At 44.2% G+C, this 25,824-nt stretch overlaps 1 protein-coding gene across 1 annotated transcript in view; it reads right to left on the bottom strand.

The window, feature by feature from the left end:
* The window catches only part of SERINC5 (serine incorporator 5), a 1,123,885-nt gene that overhangs the window by 360,826 nt on the left and 737,235 nt on the right, over nt 1–25,824 (bottom strand). The window contains exon 7 of the mRNA XM_044063720.1: nt 19,411–19,506. Within this exon, the coding sequence (XP_043919655.1) occupies nt 19,411–19,506 (96 nt within the window). The remainder of the gene's footprint in view (nt 1–19,410; nt 19,507–25,824) is intronic.

The raw sequence follows: 25,824 nt of genomic DNA, 5'->3' as shown, positions 1-25,824 counted from the left end.
CTGAGTCGGAAGAAGGGAAGATTTTCCCACACTGATCGTGATCCCCAGCTGGGGAGCTAGGTGAAGAAAATAATTCCTGGCCGTGCAGAGTAGATGCCTTGTGGGGGCGGTCAGGAGCCAGTCGTCCAGGTATGGAAAGACCAGAATTCCCTGGAGTCTCAGGTGGACCACTACCACAGTTAACACCTTGATGAACACCTTGGGGGCTGTGGTGAGACCAAAGGGGAGGACCCTGAATTGGTAATGGCTGGCTCCTAGCCTGAAGTGGAGAAACCTCCTGGGTCGTCTGTCCATCAAGATGTGGTAGTACGCATCCTTGAGGTCTATGGAGCACATCCAGTCGTTCTCCTGCAAGAGGGGGAGAATGGATTGAAGGGGTGACCATGCGGAACTTTTCTTTGGTTACTGCCAAGTTCAAGAGGGAAAGGTCGAGGATTGGTCTTAAGTACCCCGTCTTTTTTGGCACCAAGAACAACCTGGAGTAAAAGCCTGATCCGTACTGGTCTGGGGGGATGTGCTGGGGGGATGTGCTGGATCGCTCCTTTTTCTAGCAGCTGCTGAATTTCTGCGGCTGCGGCCTCCCTCTGATCGGGTGGGACATCGGTGAGGGATCTGGGTCTGAGATGGGGATGGAGAAACGGAATCTCGTAGCCTCTGGATATAATCCGAAGCACCCAGTGGTCTGTCGTGATGGACTCCCAAGCTGCTTGGTGCCTCGAGAAACGCCCCCCGACTGCCTCCAGAGTGGAGCAGTCGGGTAACCCTTCAGGGTTGCTGCATGGGCCGATCAGAGAAAGGTTCTCTGGACCCAAAGTTTTTTGGGCCCCCTCTGCCTCTAGGGCGGCGTCCAGCTTGTCCTCCTCTGCCTCTGAAGGATGGGAGGTCCGAAGCGAAACGGGACTGCTGAGATTTCCGGAACCACATCTTCTTCTGTCCCTTTTGGTTCTTGGAGAAGGACCTCTGGGGAGCAGAGAAGCGGACCAAGACAGCAGACAGCGTCTTCCCATCTTTCTCGCTCTGGACCAAGGTGTCGCGTACGTTCTTGCCAAAGAAGGCAGAACCATCAAATGGGGCATTAGCGAATGATGCCTTAAAGGGTTCAGCGAAATCACAGTGGCGGAGCCACGCCTGTTGCCTTAGGACGACACCCACTCCACTAGCTCTAGCGGCTCCTTCTGTAGCATGGGATAGTAGCCGCATAGAGGTATTGGAAATAGACCTGAGAGTGGCCATTCAGGTGGAGTACACTTGTTTGTCCTCTGCCGACATTGACTCTGGGGGTGAACCAGCGTACTCTTTAATAAGATCCCACTAGAGTCATATCACGGGTGCCATACAGTTCAGTGACCTTACCGAGAAGGTGGCTGAAGCAAACACCCGCTTCCCCAAGCGGTCCATCGCCCGAGACTCCTTCTCAGGAGGATGGACCATGGGACTCTCCTGGGCTAGTTCCCTTTTAGTGGCAGCCGCCACCAACATGGCATCTACGGGGGTCCCCTTACTCCAATACATCTGTCTGAGGGGGGCTAAGAATTCTGTCCGGCCTCTTGGGAACGGGCTCCACAGTGTCCGGCTCCTTCCATGCCCTGGTAGTGATTAGGTCTACCAGGGGGTCGGCTGGAGGGGACACCCAAGAGGTAGACGGGCCTGCTTCAAACACCTCCAGAAACACAGACTCGTCCGAGGTAGGCTTTGGGGCAGACCACCCCCCTCTGATCCTGAGCATCTCCATGATGTCTCCAAATAAGACGTCTTCGGGGGATGAACTTGGAGAGCCTTCCACTTCCTCCAAGTCTGTGTCCTCTGTCAAGGACTCAGGGGAGTCCAAGTGCCTCCTTTTGCACTTGCATTTATGAGGGACTTCCTCGGGGGGGGGGCTGTCCGAGGAGGCCTCACCAACCACATCCTGTTCCAACAAGGGAACAATCTGGGACGTAACAGCAGGCTGTCCCTGGGGCCGGGTGACGGAAGTCGAGCCCGTCTGAGAGGGAGTACAGGGTGGAGCCGTAGCTAGGGCCGGGGGCCAGGAGTCCCTCGACAGAACCCTCTCCACCACGTCGAAAGCCGAAGGAGAGCTGCTCTCCCTAGGATCCGAGAGCAGACCCTCCCTCGGATCTGACGCACGGATCGGAACCGACGCCGAGGTGATCGGATCCGAAGGGGCAGTATGCTCCGAACTGGACGGAGCCGAAGGCATACTAACCGTCTCAGATCTGAAGCTCAGCTCTTGGCTCCGAGAGCTCGGATCTGCAGAAAAGGGACCCAACAGACTCGAGGGTGCCATCGGCGCCGAAGCACTCGACTATCGGCGCCGACAGTCCCCCGGCTCCAACACTAGTCAGCTCCGAAGACCCCAAACCTGGGAAGCGGGTCGGGGGAAGGAGCAATCGGGACAAAACATGGGGTCGAGCCCCCCCCCCCCGAGGGGGGGGGGCAGGAGCACTCCCATCTGCAGCTGGGCCTGGAGGAACCTTTGCATCATCTGGTCAAAGTCTGCATCAGTTAAACTTCTTGTGGACTTAGAAGAGGCCACCGAGGTGGGACGGGAGTGCCGCCTAGATGACCTCGAAGGTGACCGGGCCTCCTCCTCCTCCGGCTCCGGCGAGAAGCAGGGTGAACGGAGCCAGAAAGGAGAAGGCTCGGAGGTCTCGGGGGGAGAAGCCCGCTTGGCTGGTGGAGCTGATGTAGAGGCTTCGGCCCATCGCTTGTGATGCTTCTCTCTGTGCTTCTCTCTTCTGGCTTCCCTATCCTCTTGACCCAAGGTGGGAGGTTGAGTCCCGGCCAAGGGAAGGGAAGTAGCAGAAGGCGTTGCCACAGCCGCGGCAGGAGCCACGGGGGGACAGGAGGCCGGAGCGAGTCCAGGGGCAGAAGTCCCGCCAGAATTAGCTTTGACCTCCAGTCCTTGAGAGCCCTGGGGTTGAACGCTGCACAAATAGTGCAGCCGGATGACAGGTTTTCAACCCCAAGGCATAAAACGCACCGAGTGTGGCCATCCGCTGGGGAGAGCTTATGGCCACACTCGGTACATTTAGAAAAAATAGTTTTGGGGGCCTCTGCCATGGTAAACTAAAAACACACTCACTAGGCCCCAAAACCACACACACCCTAACGCTCTCACAAAAAAGGGGGGGGGGTAATACGAAAAAAGGGAATCTAACGACTACTTTAAGGTAACTATCCTAAAACACACACTCCACAACTTCACACACAAACTTTAGCTAAATCCAAAAAAAGAAAGATTTTTCTCACAGAAAAACGCTCTCTTAGGCCTGTAAGCTCGAGATCAAGCTGCTGGTGTAACCGCGGCAAACTAAGGCAGGGGATTATGGGTAGGGGGAGGAGCTTGGAGCTCAGATCTTCGCTGTTGGAAACTGCCGGCTCGGATCCGATATTGATCCGATAACCCATAGGTTGATGCACAAATGAAGTTAACTACTTCAGATCAGGAGTTTTCTGAGACACTGAATCTCCCACTGAAAACTCTAGCACATACTTGCACTTGTTTCTGAAAAACAGAACCACCACCAGAAGAATCAAAAACAGAGTCTGAATCAGAAATTCTGGAAAAATTTTAATCTTGTCAGGAATCACTTTTACCAGAAACTACTTTACAAGAAGGATCAATAGTCTGAATTAAACCCTGAGCTACACCCAGTAAACTACTCCTATCTAAAGAAAACTGAGAAGATCCATGCTTTTTTTTTTTTCGATAGGAAAAATTAGGACAAATGTTTTACTAATGGCAGCAGCAGCTCCCCCAGGTATGGGCACACCATTCTGATACAACAGGGGAAAAAAACTTCCCTGTTCCCTCACCCAGGACCAACAAGAGTAGTTCTTCTTAGCCCACTGAGGGGACCAAAACAGTCGCAGAGGCCATGGCTAACCCCTGGTCCATAGGTGCTACACCAGAAGGATCCGAGGTAAAAGATGAGTGGTCTGAGGTACAATAAATGGCCACAAGAGAGTCACCCACCTGAGGCAAATTGCTAGCCTGCTGCAGTGGCAATGGCTATTTGCTTTTTTGTGGCTGGAAGGAGGACCAACAATGGGCTTGGGTAGCTTGTTCTATGGTCAAGCTGAAAATGGTACCTCTTTCCCAAGGAAGACAAGCAGCAATTGCTGGAAAATACTACCAGTCCATAAACGTTACCTTTTTTTTACAGAAAACACACACAAATCACTTTAAAACACTAAATCAGCCCCACAAACGTAAAATGAACAAAATTTCTTCAATGACAAAAACTGTTTTCAGTTACTTTACACCACTTTTAAACTGACTGAAAAAAGAGTACTCTGTTTAAAAATACATAACAGTGCATTAAAACACAACATTCCCAGCTTTAATACAACTTTCCTGAAGAGAAAAGTAATAAAACAGCAACAACATTAAGAAAATGTAAGTCTTTACCCTAAAGTGAACTTATCTACCCAACAAGGGAAAGCAATCGATCCTCAAAAGCCTCAGAAGCAGAGGTTTTACACGCAAAATTGTCTTTTAGTTAGGTCAGCCCCAGCTTCCTGACAGTTTGGCATGTGGAAGATGCCCTGAAATTACATGAACTGAGAGCTCAAATGTCTCTAAATATCCCTCAGTGTTTTGATTGCTAGGTTATTTGCTCCCACAATTGCCTGACGCTCAGAATTTTTTTTTTCTGCTTCTATACAAAAGTGTACTCGTATTTGCATCGACCTTGCCACAGTCTTAACACAGTGTGATGTTTAATGAAAAATACAATGAAAACAAACAATTAGACGTTTAAGGAAATATACAATGAAAACAAGCAACTACTTTAAAAGGGGGAGGGTGAACAATTAACCTAGAAAAAACAAGAATGCAGAATTGAATAGTCTGTAGCTTGTGCTCAGTGCAGAATATGAACTGGGGCAATTAGTGATTAGGATTAAGACTCTAAGATGCAGTCAAAGGTAAAGGGTTTGATTCTTTTCACCTTGATCTGCTTAATGGGCAACTCCATGCCCAGATTCAATACACCAGACAGTACTGCTGTGTCACCTTAAAAAGGGACACTTGTATTCAGTGGGCCTACTCAGTTAAATGTATAAACAAAATGTTTAGGTCGTTATTTTCCAACAGGACTGTGTCATCTGTGTATTTAAGGCATTGAAAATCCCTTTGAGATGAACACTATGAACATAATCAAATCACTGGAAGCAAATAGGTAACGACTGCCTCCAGTTCTGAAAATATACTCCTTTAATAACAGTGATCAAAAAGAAAGGAGCTGAAATTTGGGAGACTTAGTTTAAGTACATTCTTCAAAGTCCATCTAAAATAGACATCCAGCACAAAAATGCATAAAATGAAACGAGGCTATACACTGGTCTTGGGTAGGCAATACAGCTTTATGAAGGTCAGCAAAATCTCCTCACATCTCTGCCTATGAAATACATTTAAATGTACTGCAGATGAAGTAAAGCAAACTAGACGAACACTAACAAACCTCCACTTTTCCTTCATGTATCTTGCATAAAAATACATCCTTGGACATCTGATAAAATTATTGTATACACACAAATAATTAGCACAGCAAAGTGGCTTCTGTCTCCTTGTTGAGAGGAACGAGCCTTTACTGTGACCCAGGTGACTGGCATTCGATTAGCAGCTCATGCCCAAAAGAAGCCAAGCAGGGAGGGAGAGGAATGAATGGCCATGTTCCATTTCCCTCTCCTGAGGGGTGGAGAAGGTTGGATGCACTCAGAAATATAGGGAGTCAGTGCGATTTCCCTCATGAAAACTGAAACTACACATCTCCATTACACACCCGCCCCTTCGATGTACTACTGATCTTTCTCATTGGAAGGGGAAGGGGCAAAATAGGTAGGTCAAAAAGAAGAAAAAAAAGTTTGATGTAGGGCAGTGCTGACCCCCCCTCCTACCGAGACGTCCTTAAAATCATCACTGACCCTGGTGTATAATTTGACAACTGGACCAGGGGTAGGATAGGCGAGCTGGTAGACCCAGAAAAAGGATGTTCATAGGTTCACAGGTGACTACTAGGCTAACAGACCAACAGCCCTTACAAGACTAGCTGGTTTTACCCAGATTTTACTTAATTTTCTATCCCTACAGGAAGATAACCAGGGTCAACTAGCTGGGTTTTGCTAATTTTTTTTTTTTTTTTTTTAACAGAGTGCCTCTGTCCATAAGGGACATGGACACCACCCTCAGACTGAATTTGCGACTTCCCATCCACTGGTCCAAACTGCATTTGAAGAGGGTGAGGGAAGTGCTCTGCTTTACATGAATAGGAAGCCTATTCCACAGGATGAGCAATCTCTGGGACACATTTGTCTCTCCAGCATTATCTATTTATGTCACAGATCAGGTTTAGATCATTGGAGCAGTTAGTTTTGTGAACAAACAAAATTTCCATAAGGCTGGGTCACAGACTGCCCTGTAGGCCAGGCATAGATCACCCATCAGTAACTGGTAGGAAACTGAATACAGTGACAGGGCTTTTTAATCAGTCTGCATATGATATGATGGTTACAGCTTGTATTTTTTTCTGTGACAGACCTCTAAGGATGCTCCAACTGCTGCAGGAGCCTGGTGAGGTACATGCCAAAGGGTGCATTGTACTTGATTACTGGTCTGATGAGGGCAGAGTACAGTGGTACTAAGACATCCTTAGATCTGGATGCCATGCCCTTACCTATATGCTGAGCCACATCTATGTGGGACACTGGGATGACTGTCAGAATGAGAGAAGGGGAGAAAAAAATCACCTACAGAAAAAAGTGTCCTGTGAACCATGGCATTAAAATTAAGTGGAAGACCTGTGTTACCAAAACTCTACCCGAATCATTCTCTTGGCAAGAATTTTGCCTTCTTCCAGTTAACAGTTACATGAAATACCTTACAAAAATGAAAGTTATGTACTTACTTGAGTAATAAATCTGTGTGATCTCTTCAACAAATGAGTACTTCAGATATGACTGGATCCTACTTTGGACACTTTCAGACTTTGGATCCAAGACTTAGGGTTCCTTCCTTTACCCATTATCCCCTCCTTATACCAATTTACCTCAAAGCGAGTTTGCTCATTTCCTATAGAACCATAGCACCTCCTCCAAGAGGAAATAAATTATAAAGAAGCCAAAATAACTCCTGAAATACAGCACCTGACAAGGACATGACCAGGCAGCCAATAAGTCAGTATGATCACTCCAGTAACAAGAGAATATGACAACTGGATGACTGAAGCAGACATGAATCTATCATTATGGTAAGCACATCATTTTTGTATGATGTTGTCTCTCCTGTCCATCCTCAACTACTGGGACAGAATCCCCAGCTACCATAATTCTTGGGAGGACTCATGAAAGGATACTCTGGAGGATGGCTGAACCAAAAGATGCACTGGACCTAGATTGCAGGAGATATGAAGATATGAACAATAGACCAAACAGCTGCTGCACAAATATCAATTGTCACTTTTGAGAAAAATGCAGCTGATGTAGCACCTGACCTAGAAGAATGAGCCTTAAGAGTACAAGGCAAAGACAGTCACTTCTCCTTATAAACATATGAAATCCACTCAGATAGCCAATGTGAAAGAGTCACTTTGGATACTTCTTTACAAAATGTTGCTAGGGAGAAGGATACAAACAACTGGTCAATCATTCTGATGTCCTTAGTGCGATACAAATAAAATCTGAGTTGTCAATGCAGGTTCAAAGATGTAGAATGTACTCCCCCTTAATAGAAAAATAAGGAAAGAAAACAAGATTGAGGCAATGGTTCAGTGATGATTCTCAGGCCACTTTCAGGAGAAAGGAGAGATTTGTTCTCAATGTTACACTCTCCTTGTGGAAAACCAAACAAGGGAGTTTACAAGAAAGGGAGTGAAGTTCCAAACTCTTCAAGTGGAAGTACCTGCCACAAGAAACAATGTTATCCATCAGAGATAGTTCAACTCAACTGCTGCTGCAGGTTCAACTGGAGGTCTCATCAAAGCCTGAATAACATGTAGTGCCCCATGGAAAGACAGGACCCCTGAGAGGAGAAGGAAGGTGCCCCTTGAGAAGATCTTAGCCAACTTCAAATAAACAGTTGGTGATCATTTTTTTCTAACATGAAAACTGGAAATAGTTGCCAGTTCAACTTTAATAGTAAAGCAACTCCCTCAACCATGAAGGCTACCCAGAAAATCCAAAACAGCCTGGGGGGGGGGGGGGGGGGGCGAAAAGGGATCTAAACTCCTACTTCAGGCCAAAACTGAAAATCTTTTCCATTTACTCTTGCAAACATTTCCACTTGAGAATCTTTGTGAAGAGATCAAAATATGTCCTAACTGACATGAAGGCCTGGACTTCTCTGACCATTATGGGAAATGGAGAAACCATGTAGTTAATTTGAGAACTTCAATGTCTGGGTGAGAGAGAAGATCTGGAACCAGGTCCAGCGGCCATGAAGGGTGAATCAAATGAAACCAGAGGAAGGGAAACCACACCTGTTGAAGCCCAAATGAGACTGAGGATCCCCATAGCTTTGCTCCACATTGCATTCTTCAAACACTTTGTAATGAGAGGAGTGGGAGGATAATTATAAAAGGCAGATTGGGGGGGGGGTGGACAAGAGTGTCCATCGGAGGCTCCCTTCTCTTGAGAGATCAGGGCAAAATAGCTGCTGGATTTGGTGCTGGAGAGGGAGGCAAACAGATGCCAGGAAGGCTGACCCCAGTAGTTGAAAATCTGTTCTGGCACTTAAAGGTAGAAAAACCACTCATAAGGTAGAACAGATCTGCTTAACTTGTTTGCCAAAACACTGGACTTTCACAGGATGTGCACGGCTATCAGAAAACACTAAAGACATCTCACACTACCAAACTCTCATGGCCTCTTGACATAAAGGGTAAGAATGTGTTCTCCCTTGTTTGTTGATGTACCAAACAGATATGCTGTCTGGATGGCAATCACACCATTGGGGACGGAATCATGTAAAGTCTGAAGTGCTATCAGGACTGCCCTCATCTCCAAGACATTAACGTAAAGACTGGCCTCTATGGGAGCCCATGTGCCCTGGATGGTCTTTCCCAAGAAATGCTTTCCACCCCAGTTAGGAAGTGTCTGTGGTCACTATGGCCTGGGGAGAAGGGAGAAAGTACAGTTGTGTACACTTACCATAAATTTAGATGTTCGAGTGTATTCACTGTTGCGGTCATTACATTTGGGTTATCTGCCAGCAGGTAGCCCTCAGCCAGCCTGAATACCAGAGTCTTGGATTCCTGTGTTGGATGCTCTCTCTTCTTCCATAACGTCAGTTCGTCAGGGGGTATAAAACATGCAGCTGACGCCATTACACCAGTTTTTCTTGCCCCAGATGTCAGGTGCCCCCACAATGGGAAGCAATTATAAGTTATGTTACACCTCCATCAAAAAGCAAATACACCAGAAAGCTTATTACAAGAAGGAAAGGTAGAGCCAAGAGAAGTCAGGGGACTGGAGGGAGGGTAACTAGGACTGCAACAGAGAATACACTCGAACATCTACATTTATGGTAAGTGTACACAACTGTACTATGTTCTTCGTGTTTCACTGTTGCAGTCATTACATTTGGGTCGATTCCCAAAGCTAAGGAAGGGAGGAGGAAGAGAGCATTAGGGCCAGCTATTAAGCCATGCAAGACTGCAGTGGCAAAACCATCTCTGGATTTAGAAAAAATAGGCGTGTGACAATGCTTGGTGAAGGTATGTACAGAGCTCCAGGTAGCAGCTTCTAGGATGTCCCAGGTAGGGACTCCTCTGAGAAAGGCTGTAGAGGTAGATGCAACCCTGGTGGAATGTGATCTTATCCCCTGTGGGGTAGGATTTCCATGGTGCTTATAGCATGAATGAATGCAATGGGCTATCCATTTAGAAATGGTTTACTTTGAAATGGCCTTCCCCTCTGCCCCTGCAGCAAAGCCAACTAGCAGCTGTTCAGATTTTCAGAGAGGCTTAGTCCTGTGCAAATAAAATCTAGGTTCTCTGTGCAAGTCCAAACAGTGCAGTATTCATTCTCCTTTGTTTTGCAGATTCAGGAAAAAAGTAGGCAAATGAATGGACTGATTTAGGGCCACACTAAACACCACCTTGGGCATAAAGGAAGGATTGGTCCTGAGGGAAACCCTGTCTGCATGGAAGATAATGAAGGGCTCCACTGCCATGAGGGCCTGTAATTCAGACACTCTTCTTGCTGAAGTGATGGCTAGAAGGAAGGCCGTTTTCCAAGAAAGGAATTTCAACTCTGCTGTTGCAGCTGGTTCAAATGGAGGGAGAGTGAGCTTTTCCAATACAAAGTTAAGGTCCCAGGCTGGAGTAGGGGCTCGCCTGGGGGGGGTCTTAAATTTTTAGCTCCTTTGAGGAATTGCTTTAACAGGGGGTAAAAGAAGAGGAGTGGTTCAGTATTACAATGTGCTGAAATGGCAGAGGCATGAATTTTAATAGATGAGAAGGATAGGTCCTTGTGGAGCATTTCTGCTAAGTACTGAAGAATATGAGGTAAGCTGGGCACCGTTGTGCCCATCCCCTGAGTCTGGCTCCAGGAACAGTATCTTTTCCACTTTTCAGCATAGGCCTCCTTGCTTCCAGAATGACATCTAGCACCTGCTTACTGGGGGATGCTATTGCAGAGCTCAAGGAATTAGCCTGGCTGCAAGGTTCAGAGTTTGAAGCTGAGGGTGCAGAATCTGGCCCACCTGCTGGGACAGCAGGGAAGGTGTCTGAGGTAAGTGCCATGGCTCCAGCAGTATCATACTGTGCAAGAGGGGGGTACACCAGTGCTGACAAGGCCAGTCTGGTGTGATCAGTATTGTTCTTGGCTTGTCCTGTTTGATCTTTAGCAGAACCTTTGAGAGGAGAGGCAGAGGGGGGAAAGGCATAAACCGAGAGGCTTTTCCAGGTGAAGGACAGGGCATCCACTTTCCAAGCTTGACTGTGGGAAGTTCTTGTGCACAATTTGTCCAATTGGTAGTTCTGAGGGAAGGCAAACAGGTCTATCTCTGGAGTTCTCCATTTGTTCCTCAAGACTTTGAATATTTTTGGTTCCAGTTTCCATTCTTGTGGGTCCATGAGATTTCTGCTTAGGTCGTCTGCCAGTGAATTTAGCTTGCCTGGCAGGAATTGAGCTTGTAGGTGCACTTGGTAGCTCAAGGCCGTTATCCACAGAGTCATGGCTAGTCCGCAGAGAGGGTACGAGTGGGCTCCCCCCTGCCTGTTTATGTACCACATAACTGTGGTGTTGTCTCTTTACCAATAATTGTCCTGGAAGGATGTGGTCTTTGAAGGCTGTCAGGGAATTCTGTACAGCTAACATTTCTTTTTGGTTGATATGCAGGCGCATCTGACTCGGGTTCCATTTGCCCTGACTGCATTGCTCTGCCAAGTGAGCCCCCCATGCATAGTCTGATGTGTCGGTCGTTAGGGTTTGGGTGGCAGGGGGTAGAGTGAAAGGGAGCCCCTTGTTGTGGTAGCAGGCCTCTGCCCAGCAAAGGAACTCTGTCTTTATACAAGGAATGATAGGAATCATTGATTCCAGGTCCTGAGAATGTTGACACCATAGGCTTTTTAGATACCACTGTAGTTTCCTCATATGCAGTCTTGCATATGGAATTAGTAGAATGCAAGAGGCCATGAACCCCAGGGCTTGCAAAATTTTCCTTGCAGATAGCTGGGTCTTTGTGGTCAGTAGTTTGAAGTAGGTTGTCAAATAAAATTGTTTCTCTGGAGTGAGGTAAGCCATCTGGGAAGTTGTGCTCAAGCTTGCTCCCAGGAATACAATCTGTTGGCAGGGTACAAGGTGATATTTCTTTTCATTTATGGTGTACCCCTGTGAGTTTAGAAATTTCTTTATGAATGCCAGATGTTTTAAGAGCAAGTCCTGGCTTTTTGCCTGAATCAGACAATCGTCCAGGTATGGGTATATTTGAAATATTTCTCTGCCTGCAAAATGCAATGACTGGAGCTAGACACTTTGTGAATACCCTGGGCGCAGTAGACAAGCCAAAATGAAGTGCAGAGAACTGATAGTGCATGGAGCCTACCCTGAAGCGTAGGTATTTCCTGCAAGATTCCCTTATTGGAATGTGCAAATAAGCTTCCTTAAAGTCTAAGGTTGACAACCAGGCATCTTTGCCTAACATAGGAAGCAGCTGTTGAAGTGTTAGCATTTTGAATTTTGGGATTACCAAAAAAGTGTATACAATAGAGAGGTCCAGGATAGGACACCAGGAGCTGTCTTTTCTGGGTACCAGGAAAGGTCTTAAATAAAAACCTTGCCCCCTTTCTTCTGCTGGGACAGGTTGAATAGCCCTAATACTTAGAAGAGAGAGAACCTGCTGTTGAGCCTCTGCCCACTGATTTGGGGGTAGGTCTGGCCAACTGTTTGGGGTTGGATAGGGTGTGGAAGTGGAACCTGTATCCTTGGAAAACTATATTTAAAACCCATTTGTCCTGGGTAATGAGTTCCCAGTTTTTTGCATGCAGGGCAAGCTTTCCTCCTAAGGGAGCAGGCAGTTGAGAAGGGCTTGGAAGGGTTAAGGTTAAGTCATTGTGACATTTTTCCATAGGGAGGTGTCTTACTACATCCTGCATTGGAAGTGGGAGCCCTCCACTGCTTAGGCCTGTGTGCAGCTTGAGACTGTAACCAAGGTGGTCTGCTGCTGTTCCTGGGTTTGGACTGAGAAGGCCTGGAAGAGACTGGAAAGGACCAATTCTTTGAAGGCCAATGCCTACTAAATCCGGGAGGCTGTACTTGCAGGAAATCTTTAACAGTTTGCACAGATTTAGCTTTTTCCTCCATCTTTTTGAGGAGGACTTCTGCTTTGTTGCCAAATAGGTGGTTTTGGTTTAAGGGAGCATCCAGTAATTTAGCTTTAACATGATCTGGCAAGTTTTGCTCCTTAAGCCAAGCATGCCTTCTAAGTACAGACCCAATGACTGCAGCCCTGCAAGACGCTTCTAAAGAGTCAAGACCACATTGCAAAGGATGTTTACCAACTTGTTCAGCAGAATGCATTAAATCCTGTAATTCTTTGTGTTCAGCACAGTCGGGAATCAACATTATGTTCTGTTTAAGTAGTCCCATAATATGCTGCTGGTACTTTAACATATGAAACTGGCAATTTAAAGCCCTAATTGCCAAAGTAGCAGAAGTGTACATCTTATTACCCCATCTGTCCAAGGCTCTAGAATCCCTATCAGAAGGGGTAGGATTTTTGGTAGCAGTAGCCTTAATGCCCTTTGGTCCTTGGAAAATGGTCTCTGGATCCGCAGTAGGATTCTTGAAGAGGAATTTGTGAGAGTCAGGTACTCTAATACCTGTCAGGTTTTCTGGGAGCTGGAGGTAAAGTGGGGACAGACTAGATTCCAAGAAGGCATCATCTACAATGTCCAGAACAGGAGGGACAGCTAAAGGCCTATGTTGAGGAAGGAGTAAGAATTCCCTAAGCCTGTTTTTGAAGTCAGAGTAATCCTGGCTTTCTGTCAGAAGAAAAATTCAAACGAGTCACATCTGTCTCAGGTGATGAAAAACTTCTTTATTAGCAGCTAACCAGATTACACATAATGTTGGCCAAGATGATCTCCTCCCTCTGGTCAACTTGTTTACTGACATCAACTTTTATACTGCAAGCAAAACAACTTTTTGTTACATTTCTGACCGTTGACAGTTGGCTATGGAAAACACCTGTGGTAAACATGTTTATCAGAAATTACCTCAAACCAACAGTTAGTGCAGAATGTTCGAGAAGTACAGAATGTTCAGTTCAACAATGGTAGCTCAAGTTTTCCAGGACACACAGCCTGCTTCAGTAAATTAACTCTTACTCGGCTTGCGTCCTTATCCCAGGCTTCACTAAGCTATAACCAAGTCTCTTTATTCTGAAAAGCAGAAAACAGTTATTATTCAAGTTTATAAGCAATGCTGCATTTTGTTCACAGATGAGGCCCATCTTTGATAGGCATATCCCAGCAAATAACAAGTTCACTTTGCAAGAAGAGGAAAAAGACAAACAGTATGTTTTTAAAACTTTTCTCTTAACACTTTCCTAGCGGAAATGTTCCCTAAAAGTGTGCATGGTTTCACCAAAAGAAAAATCTTCTGGAGGGGGAAGCAGAGGGAATGGAATCCTCGCCATCAAAATCCTCATAGATAGAGAAGGGCAAATCCTGGTAATTAGAAGAAACAGAAATATCAGAATCCTGATCCGAAGAATCAGAAGGAAAATCAGTTCTAGGTCTCTTAGAGGAGGAAGGCTGGCTTCCCCTAATTAAAGTAATAAGGTCTTCAGCCATTCTAAGCATTTGTTTTTTAGGCATATGGGCCTGACCATGAGGTTTGGACATTGGTTTTCTAGGCGTGGCTCGAGTTTTAGGCCTGGATGAAGAAGATGGCATCTGTTTAAAATGCAAATCTGTAGGCCTGAATACACCCTCAAAAGCCAGTACCTGCACAGTGGCTCTGGACCCATCCAAGGTAGAGACATCTGCAGGTTCCATAGTCAAAGAAGCATCTTGCGGCATACCGGACTCCGAATGGGTCTCAGTAGATGCTTGTGAAGCTGAAGTAGCGGGTATCAGGGGCTGCGAAAGCGCCTCACTGAGTACCGGCAAACTGGTGACTAGCTTAACAGAAGCATCATCGGCAGTTTTGGACCTATGTGGTCTTTCTCTGTCTTTATCCTTATGTTTTTTCGGAATATCGGTAGTCTGATGGCTTACTGAAGCCATTTCTGGATAGTTATACCGAGTACCAAAATAATCTGCTGCAAAAATAGACCGACGACGAATAGTTCGGGGGTGGAATAAAGCATAAAACAGACAGCGATGGAAGTCGTGGTCTGGGCCTAAGCAAGTAATGCAGTACGAATGAAAACCTTTAGGAGGTATTTGCGTTCCACAGGTAAGACAATTGTTAACTTTTACTGACAACGGTTAAGAGAAAGAAAAAGGATCCCCAACAGGGTACTTAGCTTTTTTGAAGACTTCGGTTCTGAAACTCGAAAATGAAAATTTCAGGAGTCTGCCGTCCGGCACTTGTGAACTGCTTCTGCTTCGGGCACCGCACGGCAAGAAAGACTGATGCAATGGCATCGGCTGCATGTTTTATACTCCTGACAACCTGATAGCATCCAACGCAGGAATCCAAGACTCTTGTATTCAGGCCGGCTGAGGGCTACCTGCAGGCAGATAACCCAAATGTAATGACTGCAACAGTGAAACAGAAAGAACATCAAATGGTAAGCCTTGAGAAACAGAGTCTAGCTACCATTGGATATGGGTTCTACAAATTTGAGTGAGGGACACAGGAAAGTTCATGGGTTGAAATCTCATTGACCACTGAACTACAATGGCCCACTGTAACATTCCTATACAATCTGGCCAGAAAGATTAAAGTGATGGAAGTTGCACTGAGCCATGAAGGTGCAGAATAAATCATACTGGCTTTATTTGGTGGGAGAGCACAACTATCGTGTGATGTTAAAGGGTAAATCTTTGATTACTGTAATCTGGCCATCTGTGGCTTGGGATCCAGATGGGCACCAATGAACTGCAGCACTTGACACGGTTAAAGCTTTGACTTTGGTAAGATTGAGTGTTATTCCCAAATGGGAGCACAAGTGTAGCAAGGAGTATCTGGCTTGAATAAGAAGATTCCTGGTGAGACAAGTTATGAGCTAATCATCCAAATACGGGAACACTCAAAAACACCTGCACAGTCTGAGATGAGCTGCAACCACTGCCATGCATTTGTTAAGACCTGGGGGGGGTTGTGATGAGACCAACGATCAGAGTTCTGAACTGGAAGTGACTGGCCCTGAACTGAAGGTGGGGGAACCTTCTGCAGTCGGTCCATTTTATCTGATACTGTGCATCCTTGAGGTCTTTCGAGCACATCCAATCATCTTTCCTCAACAAAGGTAGGATGGACTGAGCCACAGCCATCCAAAATTTCGTCTGCTTTACATATTGGTTGAAGTGGCTGAGATCCAGAATGGGTCTGAGGTGCTCAATTTTCTTCAACATCAAAAAGAACCTTGAGTAAACTCCGGATCTATGTTGGCCTTGTGGGACCCACCTGGATGACTCATTTGTCTAGCCACTTTTTTAATTCTTGTGCTGCTTTCTGTTGAGTGGGTGGCACATTGGAAAGTTTCTTGAACAAAGGAGATGGTAAAGAAAGGAAATCTTATAGCCTCTAGTTATGATTCTTTGCACCCATACCTCTTGAGTAATGGACGTCTAGGCCACGGGGTGCAGAGATAAGTGCTCTGCAACTATCTCCACAATGTGGCGCTTAGACTACTCTTTAGGAAAACTGGAAAGGCCTGTCAGAAAACAGACACTGAAAGCACCAATTCTGAGGTGGTACACCTCTCTGCTGAGGTTACAAGTATGCCTCTCTCTACCTCTGGAGGTCTACCACTAGAAAAATCTGGAGCAAAACTTTGAGATTTGCGGAACCACAACTTCTTACTAACTTTATGGTTTCTAGAGAAGGTTCGATGAGGGATAGAAAAGCATATTCCAACTGCAGGCAAGGTCTTGCCTTCTTGCTCGCTTTTAGATAGTCTCTCTAACTTTAGGCCCACACAAAGTTGATCCGTCATAGAAGGCATTAATAAAAGACGTCTTGAAGTGTTCTGCAATGTCACAGAGAGACATCCAGGGATGCCGGCAAACAGCTACTCTTGTGTCCATTGCTCTAGTCGTGCCATCAACCGCATTACAAGTAAGGTGCACAGACATGTTTGACAAGGACTGTAGGGTGGCTAACTGCATGTCAACTGCTTTATCTTCCACAGATAATGACCCAGAAAGAGATTTGGATCCTTTTATAGAGTTTTACTGAAAATGTATAACATGAGCCAGATAGTTCAGCATCCTGAGAATAAAGAACACTGAAGCATAAACATTTTTACCAAACCTATCTCTGGACTCCCTTGTTACAAGAATGGACAGTGAAATTCTCATCAGCGAGCTCCTTCTTGGTGGCACCAACCACCACCACCATAGAATCTACCACAGGACCCTTGTTCAAAAGGGTCTATCTTTAGGGGAAACTGAAATTTTCTTGGACTTCTGGGAATGGGTTCAACCACATCTCATTACTTCTATGTCCCCCTTGAAATCAGATCAACCACTTTGTCAGCAGGAGAGACCACCCAAAAGGTAGTTGGGCCAGACATCAAAAGCATCGAGGAATACTTATGCCTCCTGTTAGTGGTATAGCTAGACCACCCTTCTTCCCGTCTGAGTAGTTAGAGGAGCTTATCAAAGAAAACATCTTCAAAACGGACCAGGGGACCCCTTCCCTTCTTCACAGAAAATACTAATTTCAATGGACTCCTGCAGGGAGTCCACATGCCTTCTTTTGCAACAGTGCTTTCAGTGATCCTCTGCAGTGGGATGCTCTGGGAAAGACGATAAAGCAGATGGGGAGTCCACAATGTGAACTGCCTCAAGACTGCAGATGGCTGGCTGACCCAAAGAACTCTATGGGGGCAAAGGAAGATCTGAACAGGGAAGGGATGACTGCTCTTTAGAATGTGAACACAGTCTTTCATATGCCTTGAAAGCCAATGCTGTGACAGGTCCAGATGCCACCCCTATAGGATCTAAGGATCCTGCCAAAGACAAGTTTCAAGAACCTATCCACCATGGCTAGGAAGCAGACACCAGTGCCAAGTTGTCCAGGTCCAGATGCCACCCCTATAGGATCTAAGGATCATGCCAAAGACAAGTTTCAAGAACCTATCCACCATGGCTAGGAAGCAGACACCAGTGACAAGTTGTCCAGGGCCAAAGCACAAAGAGGAAAGGATGGCTTGATGAGTTGAACCTGATCCCAACACACAATCCCGACCCCTCGGCTCCTAGACCCATTGAGATCAGAGTCAGTCTGGGTTAGAGAAATGGTCAGCACTGAAGTCCAGTCCTTTGGATCCGGCACAGGCAAACCCTGGTCCAGGTGCAACTAAATCAATGGCTGGATTGAGGAAGGGGTAACGATCAAAGGGGAAGGAGGAGCAAGTCCCTAGCCACCAATGGGGAAATCAGACCTGGAAGAACCTCCAAAGGGATTTGGGTCCCCAAGAACGTCCTCATCATTCTATCTACACCCACTTCTGAAAGGATCCTAGAGAAACACACTAACCCTTAGGGATTGACGCAGTGGAAGAGGGTCTTGATACCCTGTGAAAGGAGGTTTCCTGCAGAATGATGATCTGAGCCTGGGGCTTACTGGTTTAAGAGAACCTGGGCCTGGGAACAGAGAAGTGGGAGACCCAATTCTGACAGACTCTGAAGAAAAGGCCGGATTCAACAGCTTAGGGATCTTCAGTGCTGGATCGGTGGGACCAGAGCTTTCTGGAGAACGTTTTCTAGAGTAGCCTCTCTCTTTATGTCTCCCCTAATGTTGTTCCTTTTCTTTTTCCTTACTCTTCTCGCATTTACTCCTATTCAAAGTTTTCTTTGCTTTTGGAGAAAAAGACGAGGAAGACTGTGAAGGGGAACTGCTCCCGCTGTGGCAGGGTGAAGCCCCTTAAACATGTGTTTGTAGTGTCTCTCAGTAATTGCCCTGGCTCCAAATACAGCAGAGATAAAACCGTCTTCATTCAAATGTGATTCCCCTAAGCAGTACTCACATTTTGTGTGGGTATCCAGAGAGCTTCTCCACCATCTTGTAAGCAAGGGGAAAGAAACCCTTACATTAGCACAAATAACTAACAATAACAACAATGATCCAAATAAAACAACAGAAATAAGAGCAAGTCAACTATCTGAGTTCAAAAACGTAACAATTATGAAGGAAGGAAAAAACTAGCTTGAATAATGCTAAGTAACTAGTGATTTTTTTTTTTTTTTTTTTTTTTTGTGGTTCCAGAGGTAGCAAGACTACAGAAGAAACAGGTAGAATAAAACTGTCCCAAAGGGAAATTAAGATGAGAAAAATTCTCTTATCTGACACATACAGCACTGAGCCAAGAGACCTGCATCCGTAGCAATCAAGCAGCAAAAATGAGATGTCTGTAAGGGGGAGAAGCCTGAATCTTGGATCCAAAACTCTGATGGTGTCCAAAATCAGATCTGAAATACCCATTTGTTGAGGACAGATGGAGACAGTATTGGATCTCAATGATGTACAACATATGGCAAAGTTTATCCATGCCATTTATACAATTGTGGTCGTCTACAATCACCATACGAAGAAGCAATTTCAAGTGGGGTTACCTGCAGTCTCAAGAACATTAAAAGACTGCTAACCCACCACCTACAAAAAACACACTAGTTCATTGCTAAATATTTCAAAAACAGTCTGGCAAAATGGTAAGTACTGCAAACAGAAGAATGATTACATTCAATTTCTAGAGTTAAAACCAAACAGCTAAATACATAAATAGCTTACCTTTTTCTTCAGGCTTGCCTGCAAGAGATGAGAAAGTCAGATACATGACGTAACAGCTGATAATGCCAGACTGCAACAGGCCAGAGTTTGGCTGCTCTGAAATATTCAATAAAAAGGACGTTAATGTACTGATAACTACTAGTATTATATAAATATCAAATGTCCTCTTGTTTTCTGACCTGTAACAAAATGATATGGCACTACTAACCACAGGAAAACAAAGTAATTATACTAGCTAACAACAAGTCTAGTTCTCCAGAATAAGTAAGTCATCTGTCAACATCATCAAGCTGTGCCTGTTATTACGCTCAAAGGTGCCAGAATCATATGGTGAGGGGGGGTTGAGCGCCCCCTCTCCATTTTAAATAAACTGATGAACTGTGTGTGTGTACCGCTACTGATCTCCTTGTGCGTGTCCAGTTGTCTGCAGTGTTCACGAGAGCTTGTATGCAAGTAAGTGTGCATATGTCAGTCTACGTGTGTGGTCATACCCACGTAAAATGCATCACACGTGATACATGAAGCAACATAGACTAAATTCTTTGTATTACAATTGCACAAACCCGGACAGGGTAATGTACGCTCAAAACCTTTTACACATAGATGCGCACCTTCACTAATAAACCTACAACACCTACAATTACCACACTTGGACATCTTAGATTTCCTAACTCTAGGTACTTTCTCAAGAATTCTTTTCAAATTCTCACCTTTACTAAACACAATTCTAGGTGCCCTCCCAATGATATCCTTGGTGGCCAAGGTTGCTTCATGTATCACGTGTGATGCATTTTACATGGGTATGACCACACGATAGAATTAGTGAGCATATACGTAGTTTGAAAAATAAAGATCAACACAATGCTTTGTTTCTACATAGTTGTCAATGTAATGATTTTAAAAAATTTTTTTTTTTGTCGTAGACAGGATTTATGAAGACCAGGGGGGTGACATTGGCAACAAGGTGGCCTTGTTGGAGGTTGAATGGCAGGTGAGGCTTAATGCCATGAGATTTCCTGGCATCAATGATTATATATCTATTAAGCCAGTTTTAAAGTATAAAGCCAGTTGCATATAAATATAGTTTATGTAATTTATGAAACAATATATATATATATATATATATATATATATATATATATATATATATATATATATATATATATATATATATATATATATGGAATATGTTTTTTACAGAAAAGCTTTCTGTTTTAATAGTATGTATTATGTAAATCAAAATTAAATAATGTAGATAGATTATATTGTGATTTTTTACATGAATGATAATTTTCTATGTCAATGCATTTGTTTTTTAGGTTTGTGTACTGTGTTTTTAAATTTGAAGAGCAGTGGGGTTTTGGCTCATTGGTGTGTTTGAAATATGATGTCATTAATTGATTTGATGTAATTATTTAAATATGGTGGTTAAGTGCAAACCGACTCTGATGATGCCTTTTTAGGTGAAAGCGCTTAGTCGGTGGATGTGTGGATATTAAATTACATTCCTTATAGTGTTGCTGGTCTTGAGTATCTTTGGGCAGTTGTTGCTGTCATTATTGTGGTTGTTATACTTGAACGTTGCCCTTTCGCGGGGTTGCATTTTTTCTGTGATATACTAATAAATCCTTGACCAGACCAACAAACATGGGTGTTCAGCAGATGTACTGTACTGTACTCATCCCTCATTAGACCCATTATGGAATACAGCGCCCAGTTTGGTATGTACCTCTCAAGACATCTGCAACAACTGAAAAGGCTGCAGAAATACCTCACTAAAGAATCACGGGCCTAAAGCAGATGCCCTATGCTGACCGTCTTAAAAAACTCCAGCTGTACTCTGTCACATATCGTCTACTCAGAGCCGATCTCTGCTTAACATACAAGGCCATGTCAAACCCAGAGCTGTTGGACATGCTGCACTTAAAGAAATCCCAATTCCTCAGAGCCACACGCTCCAGGGATCTAAACCTTGTCATCACAATGAACAAAACATGCTGGAAGGATAGGTTCCTGACTCAGAGACTCCGCAGACTCTGGAACAGACTGCCCATACATATCAAGCAGAGTGCCTCTTTGGCCCTCTTCAAAAGGAACCTTGACGACTGGATGGGAGATAGGAAATTCACCCCAGGGATCATGTCAGTTGCTCTGCTAGACAGGGGTCCAGGGAAATAAATATTGTGGGAATAAATAGCCAAGGAATTGTTATGGCTTGGCTTGTATAAGCCCTAGGGCCGACAGCCTAGTACCAACCTATGAACCTATGCTCTACCTGTTTTCTGGAGTGGATACAGTGCAACAACCATTTGTTCAGTCACTGACGACGTGTAACAATAAGCATAATAGACTATTAACATGCAGTATATTGTCGCTCTTCTTATATACATTATGAAAAGGTTGAGGTTGGGGTGTTCATTTAAATAGTTTATTGTACACAAATACATCAGGGTGGATAAAAGGAACACTGACCTTAAATGAACTATCTAAATGACTACATACTTGCATGCTCTCTCTCCCTGACTATTCACTCAAAATGGCACTAAAAAATTGCAAGTCATAGCTGTTCCCAGCAGGGTAACATGAAAGCACTACTGAGCCTTCGGTCTGAATCTCTTCACCACCACAATCAACAAGCTTCGCGCACTTTATTAAATCAAGCTGTTCTGCAGCTTTTACTCTAGCAAATGTTTCTGCTGACATAACACTGCACTTTGAGCCAGTATCTACTTTGAGCTCTATGGGACTCCCATTAATCCAAACAGTACAAAAGATCTCATTCTTTGCCCACAAATCTACTTCATTGCCTGTTTCACCAAGTACAGACACACCATCAACATAAAAAGTACAGCTGCATCTTTCTAATTGATCAACTTGCCTCTTGGAATGCTCTCTTTTAATAAAAGAATCTGTCTTATTTGATTTACAAAACCTTTTTGAAATGTTTCCACTTACTAAAATAACACTGCTGACCAAAAGCTAAGCACTTATCGTTTGGGTTGGTGACTTTCAACACACTTACAAAAGTTGGCTATGAAGCTGGGTGGGGTCACATGTTTTGACTTTGCTGACTCACCCTATTGCTTCACTGAGCATGTCCGCTTCACACTGCATGCACTAGAACTTGCTGGAAAGACTCTATGGTTCCCAGGGACTGTTACAGGACCTGCTGCAATGGCTGCCATGTGCTTGGGCCTGTTTCTTTTAACCATGTGCTGCATATTATCAACATGAGCTTTGTCACTGTGCCTTCCACAGCTATTCTCATTTGTAAGCATACTTGTGTGCCTTTCTGTAAATTTGTGTATCTGACATCTCAATGGCCTTATTCAATGTTAATTCACTGTCTCAAAGCAAAATGTTTCTCAAGAGAGTCATTATTAATACCACACACACCTGTCTTTTATTAACCCATCTCTGACATCATCAAATCTGCACCTTTTAGCTTTGAGAAACAAGGCTGTTGCATGTGCTGCAAAGGTTTTACTCAGCTTTTGATCATGTGTGTATAATAAGTGCCTTGCCATTGTAATATTCATTTGAGGGTTACACATTTCTCTGAATTTATGCTTTAAGCACTAGGGGTCTTCCCTTGCTTCAGCCAGTACCAGAATATGGCAGTTCTCCACCTGCAAACACAGCAAGTGTATACACAAATGAATGCTCTCTTTCAATGGCCCCTGACCCACCTAAATCAAGCAGAATAATTACTTTTGTACATGCGTCTTTGTCAGAAAAATCAGCCTGTATAAAAATATTGTATTCCTGCTCAAACACACTCTAATTTTCTGCAATATCGTTATCAAATACAAGCGATGCAGGTCTGCAAAAGCCTTCTGCCATGTTCACAGACTATAGTAAGACACAATGCAAAATGGCCCTTGTAATTATGTATGAACTTGCACAAATACCAGGTACTTGTAATTAAAGTCAAATGCACAATAAACTCTTCAAAATACTGTAGTCTGCGAAACATGCTTTGAAACAACTGTACTTTGCAAAATATTATTTGAAATGACTGCAATTTGCGAAATACCTGCACCGTAATACTGCACACACTTGCAAACATTTTGCACACCAGATATTTTGAATAGCTTTAGGTAATACAAAAACGAAACACATGGCGCAAAATGCAGTAATTTTCCCTTTTTTTGCAATTTTATGCAATTCGGATATTGGTTCAAATGTTTTTGTAATTATTTCAAATATTTTTAACAATATGTTGTAGTCTCGGACATTTCATTTAATAAGAAATTTGTTTTGAGCATGCTGAGTGCTTTGTTTTATATTTGTAACAAAAGAAATAATTTAAGCAAATTTTAGTACCTGGAATTTCTTTCTGACCTGTTTTGCAAGTTGTTTGAGCAGTAGGGATGATCCACTCCTGTGTATTCCTTCAAATTTAACCAGTTGCATCATGGCTGTAACTCTGGATCCCATTGACACCATGTTACTCTTTTTATATACATTAAGAAAAGATTGAGGCTTGGGTGTTTAAGTAGTTTATTGTATACAAATACATCACGATGGATAACAAGAAAAATGAACTTGAACTAGCTATCTGACTGACTACATACAGTACAGTTGTGTACACTTGCCATAAATGTAGATGTTCGAGTGTATTCACTGTTGCAGTCATCACAATTGAGTTATCTGCTTGCAGTAACCCTCAGTCGGCCTGATTAACAAAGTCTTGGGTCCTACGTCGGTTGCTGTCTCTTTGTCCTTGACATCAGGTCATCAGGGGTATAAAACATGCAGCAAACGTCATTACATCAGTTTTTCTTGCCCCAGATGTCAGGTGCCCCTTTAATGGGAAGCAATTAAATCTATAAATATACAAGGTTATACCTCCAACAAAAAAGCAAATACACCAAAAAGCTTTTAAGCATTGAAAAGGAGAGAAGAGGTACAGACAAAAGAAGTCAGGGGGCTGGAGGGAGGGTAACCAGGACTGCAACAGTGAATACACTCAAACATCTACATTTATGGTAAGTGTACACAACTGTACTATGTTCTTCGTGTTTCACTGTTGCAGTCATCACATTTGGGTAGATTCCCAAAACTAAAGATGGGAGGAGGAATTTAGATAGCATTAGTACCAGCTAAAAGGCCCTGCAAAATTGCAGTGGCAAAGCCAGCTCTGGATTTAGAGAAAATTGGCAAATGGTAACGCTTGGAGAAAGTATGTACAGAACTCCAGGTAGCAGCTTCTAGGATGTCCCTGGTAGGTATACCTCTGAGAAAGGCTGTAGAGGTAGATGCAGCCCTGGTTGAGAGGGGTCTGATCCCCTGTGGGATAGGTTTTCCACAGTGCTTACAGCAGAAATTAATGCAATGGCCTATCCATTTGGAGATGTTTTACTTTGAAATAGCCTTCCCCTCTTTCCCTGCAGCAAATGCCACCAGCAGTCATTCAGATTTCCTTTGAGGGTTAGTCCTGTCAAAGTAGAATCTAAGTAGTCTGTCCACATCTAAGTAGTGCAGTTATCTGTTCCCCTTTGTTCTGTGGATTAGGAAAGAAGGTTGGCAAATTAATGGACTGATTAAAGGCCACACTGGATACCACCTTTGGCATGAAAGAGGGATTGGTCCTGAGGGACACCCTGTCCGCATGAAAGATGATGAATAGCTCCACTGCCATAAGGGCCTGTAATTCAGATACCCTTCTTGCTGAAGTGATGGCTAAAAGGAAAGCTGTTTTCGAAGAAAGCAATTTTAAATCTGCAGTAGCAGCTGGTTTGAAAGGAGGAAGGGTGAGTTTCTCCAATACAAAGTTAAGGTCCCAGGCAGGAGTTGGAGCTCTCCTGGGTGGTCTTACATTTTTTGGCCCCTCTGAAGAACTGCTTGAGCAGTGGATGAGAGAAGAGGTGTTATAATGAGCTGAAATGGCTGAGACGTGAATTTTTATTGAGGAAAAAGACAGGCCCTTGTGAAGCATCTCAGTTAAGTATTGTAAAATCTGAGGTAAATTGGGCACTGCTGTGCTCATGCCTTGAGATTTGTTCCAGGCACAGAATCTTTTCCATTTTTCAGCATAAGATTTTCTAGCACTAGGCATCCTTGCCTCTAAAATAATATCCATCACTGGTTGACTGAGGGATGGTAAAGGAGAGCTTAGGTAATTAGCCAAGCTGCTAGGTTCAGTGTTTGAAGCTCAGGGTGCAGAATATGGTTCTCCTGCTGAGACAGCCGGGTAGGAGTATGAGGCAGGTGCCATGGGGCCAACAGGGACACACTGCGCAGGAGGGGGTACCAGTGTTGGCGTGGCCAGTCTGGTGCAATCAAAATCATCCTTGGTTTGTCTTGTTTGATGTTTAGTAGTACTTTGGAGAGCAGAGGCAGAGGAGGAAAAGCATAAACTGATAGGTTTTTCCAGCTGAAGGACACAGCATCCACTTTCCAAGCTCGTCT

The sequence above is a fragment of the Protopterus annectens genome, chromosome 2.part2 (genome assembly GCF_019279795.1).
Source record: "Protopterus annectens isolate FY-2018-M chromosome 2.part2, PAN1.0, whole genome shotgun sequence".
In the NCBI taxonomy this organism is placed as follows: Eukaryota; Metazoa; Chordata; order Ceratodontiformes; family Protopteridae; genus Protopterus; species Protopterus annectens.
Note: the sequence above shows the minus strand (reverse complement) of the source record. Positions and strands in the feature narration are given on the sequence as shown.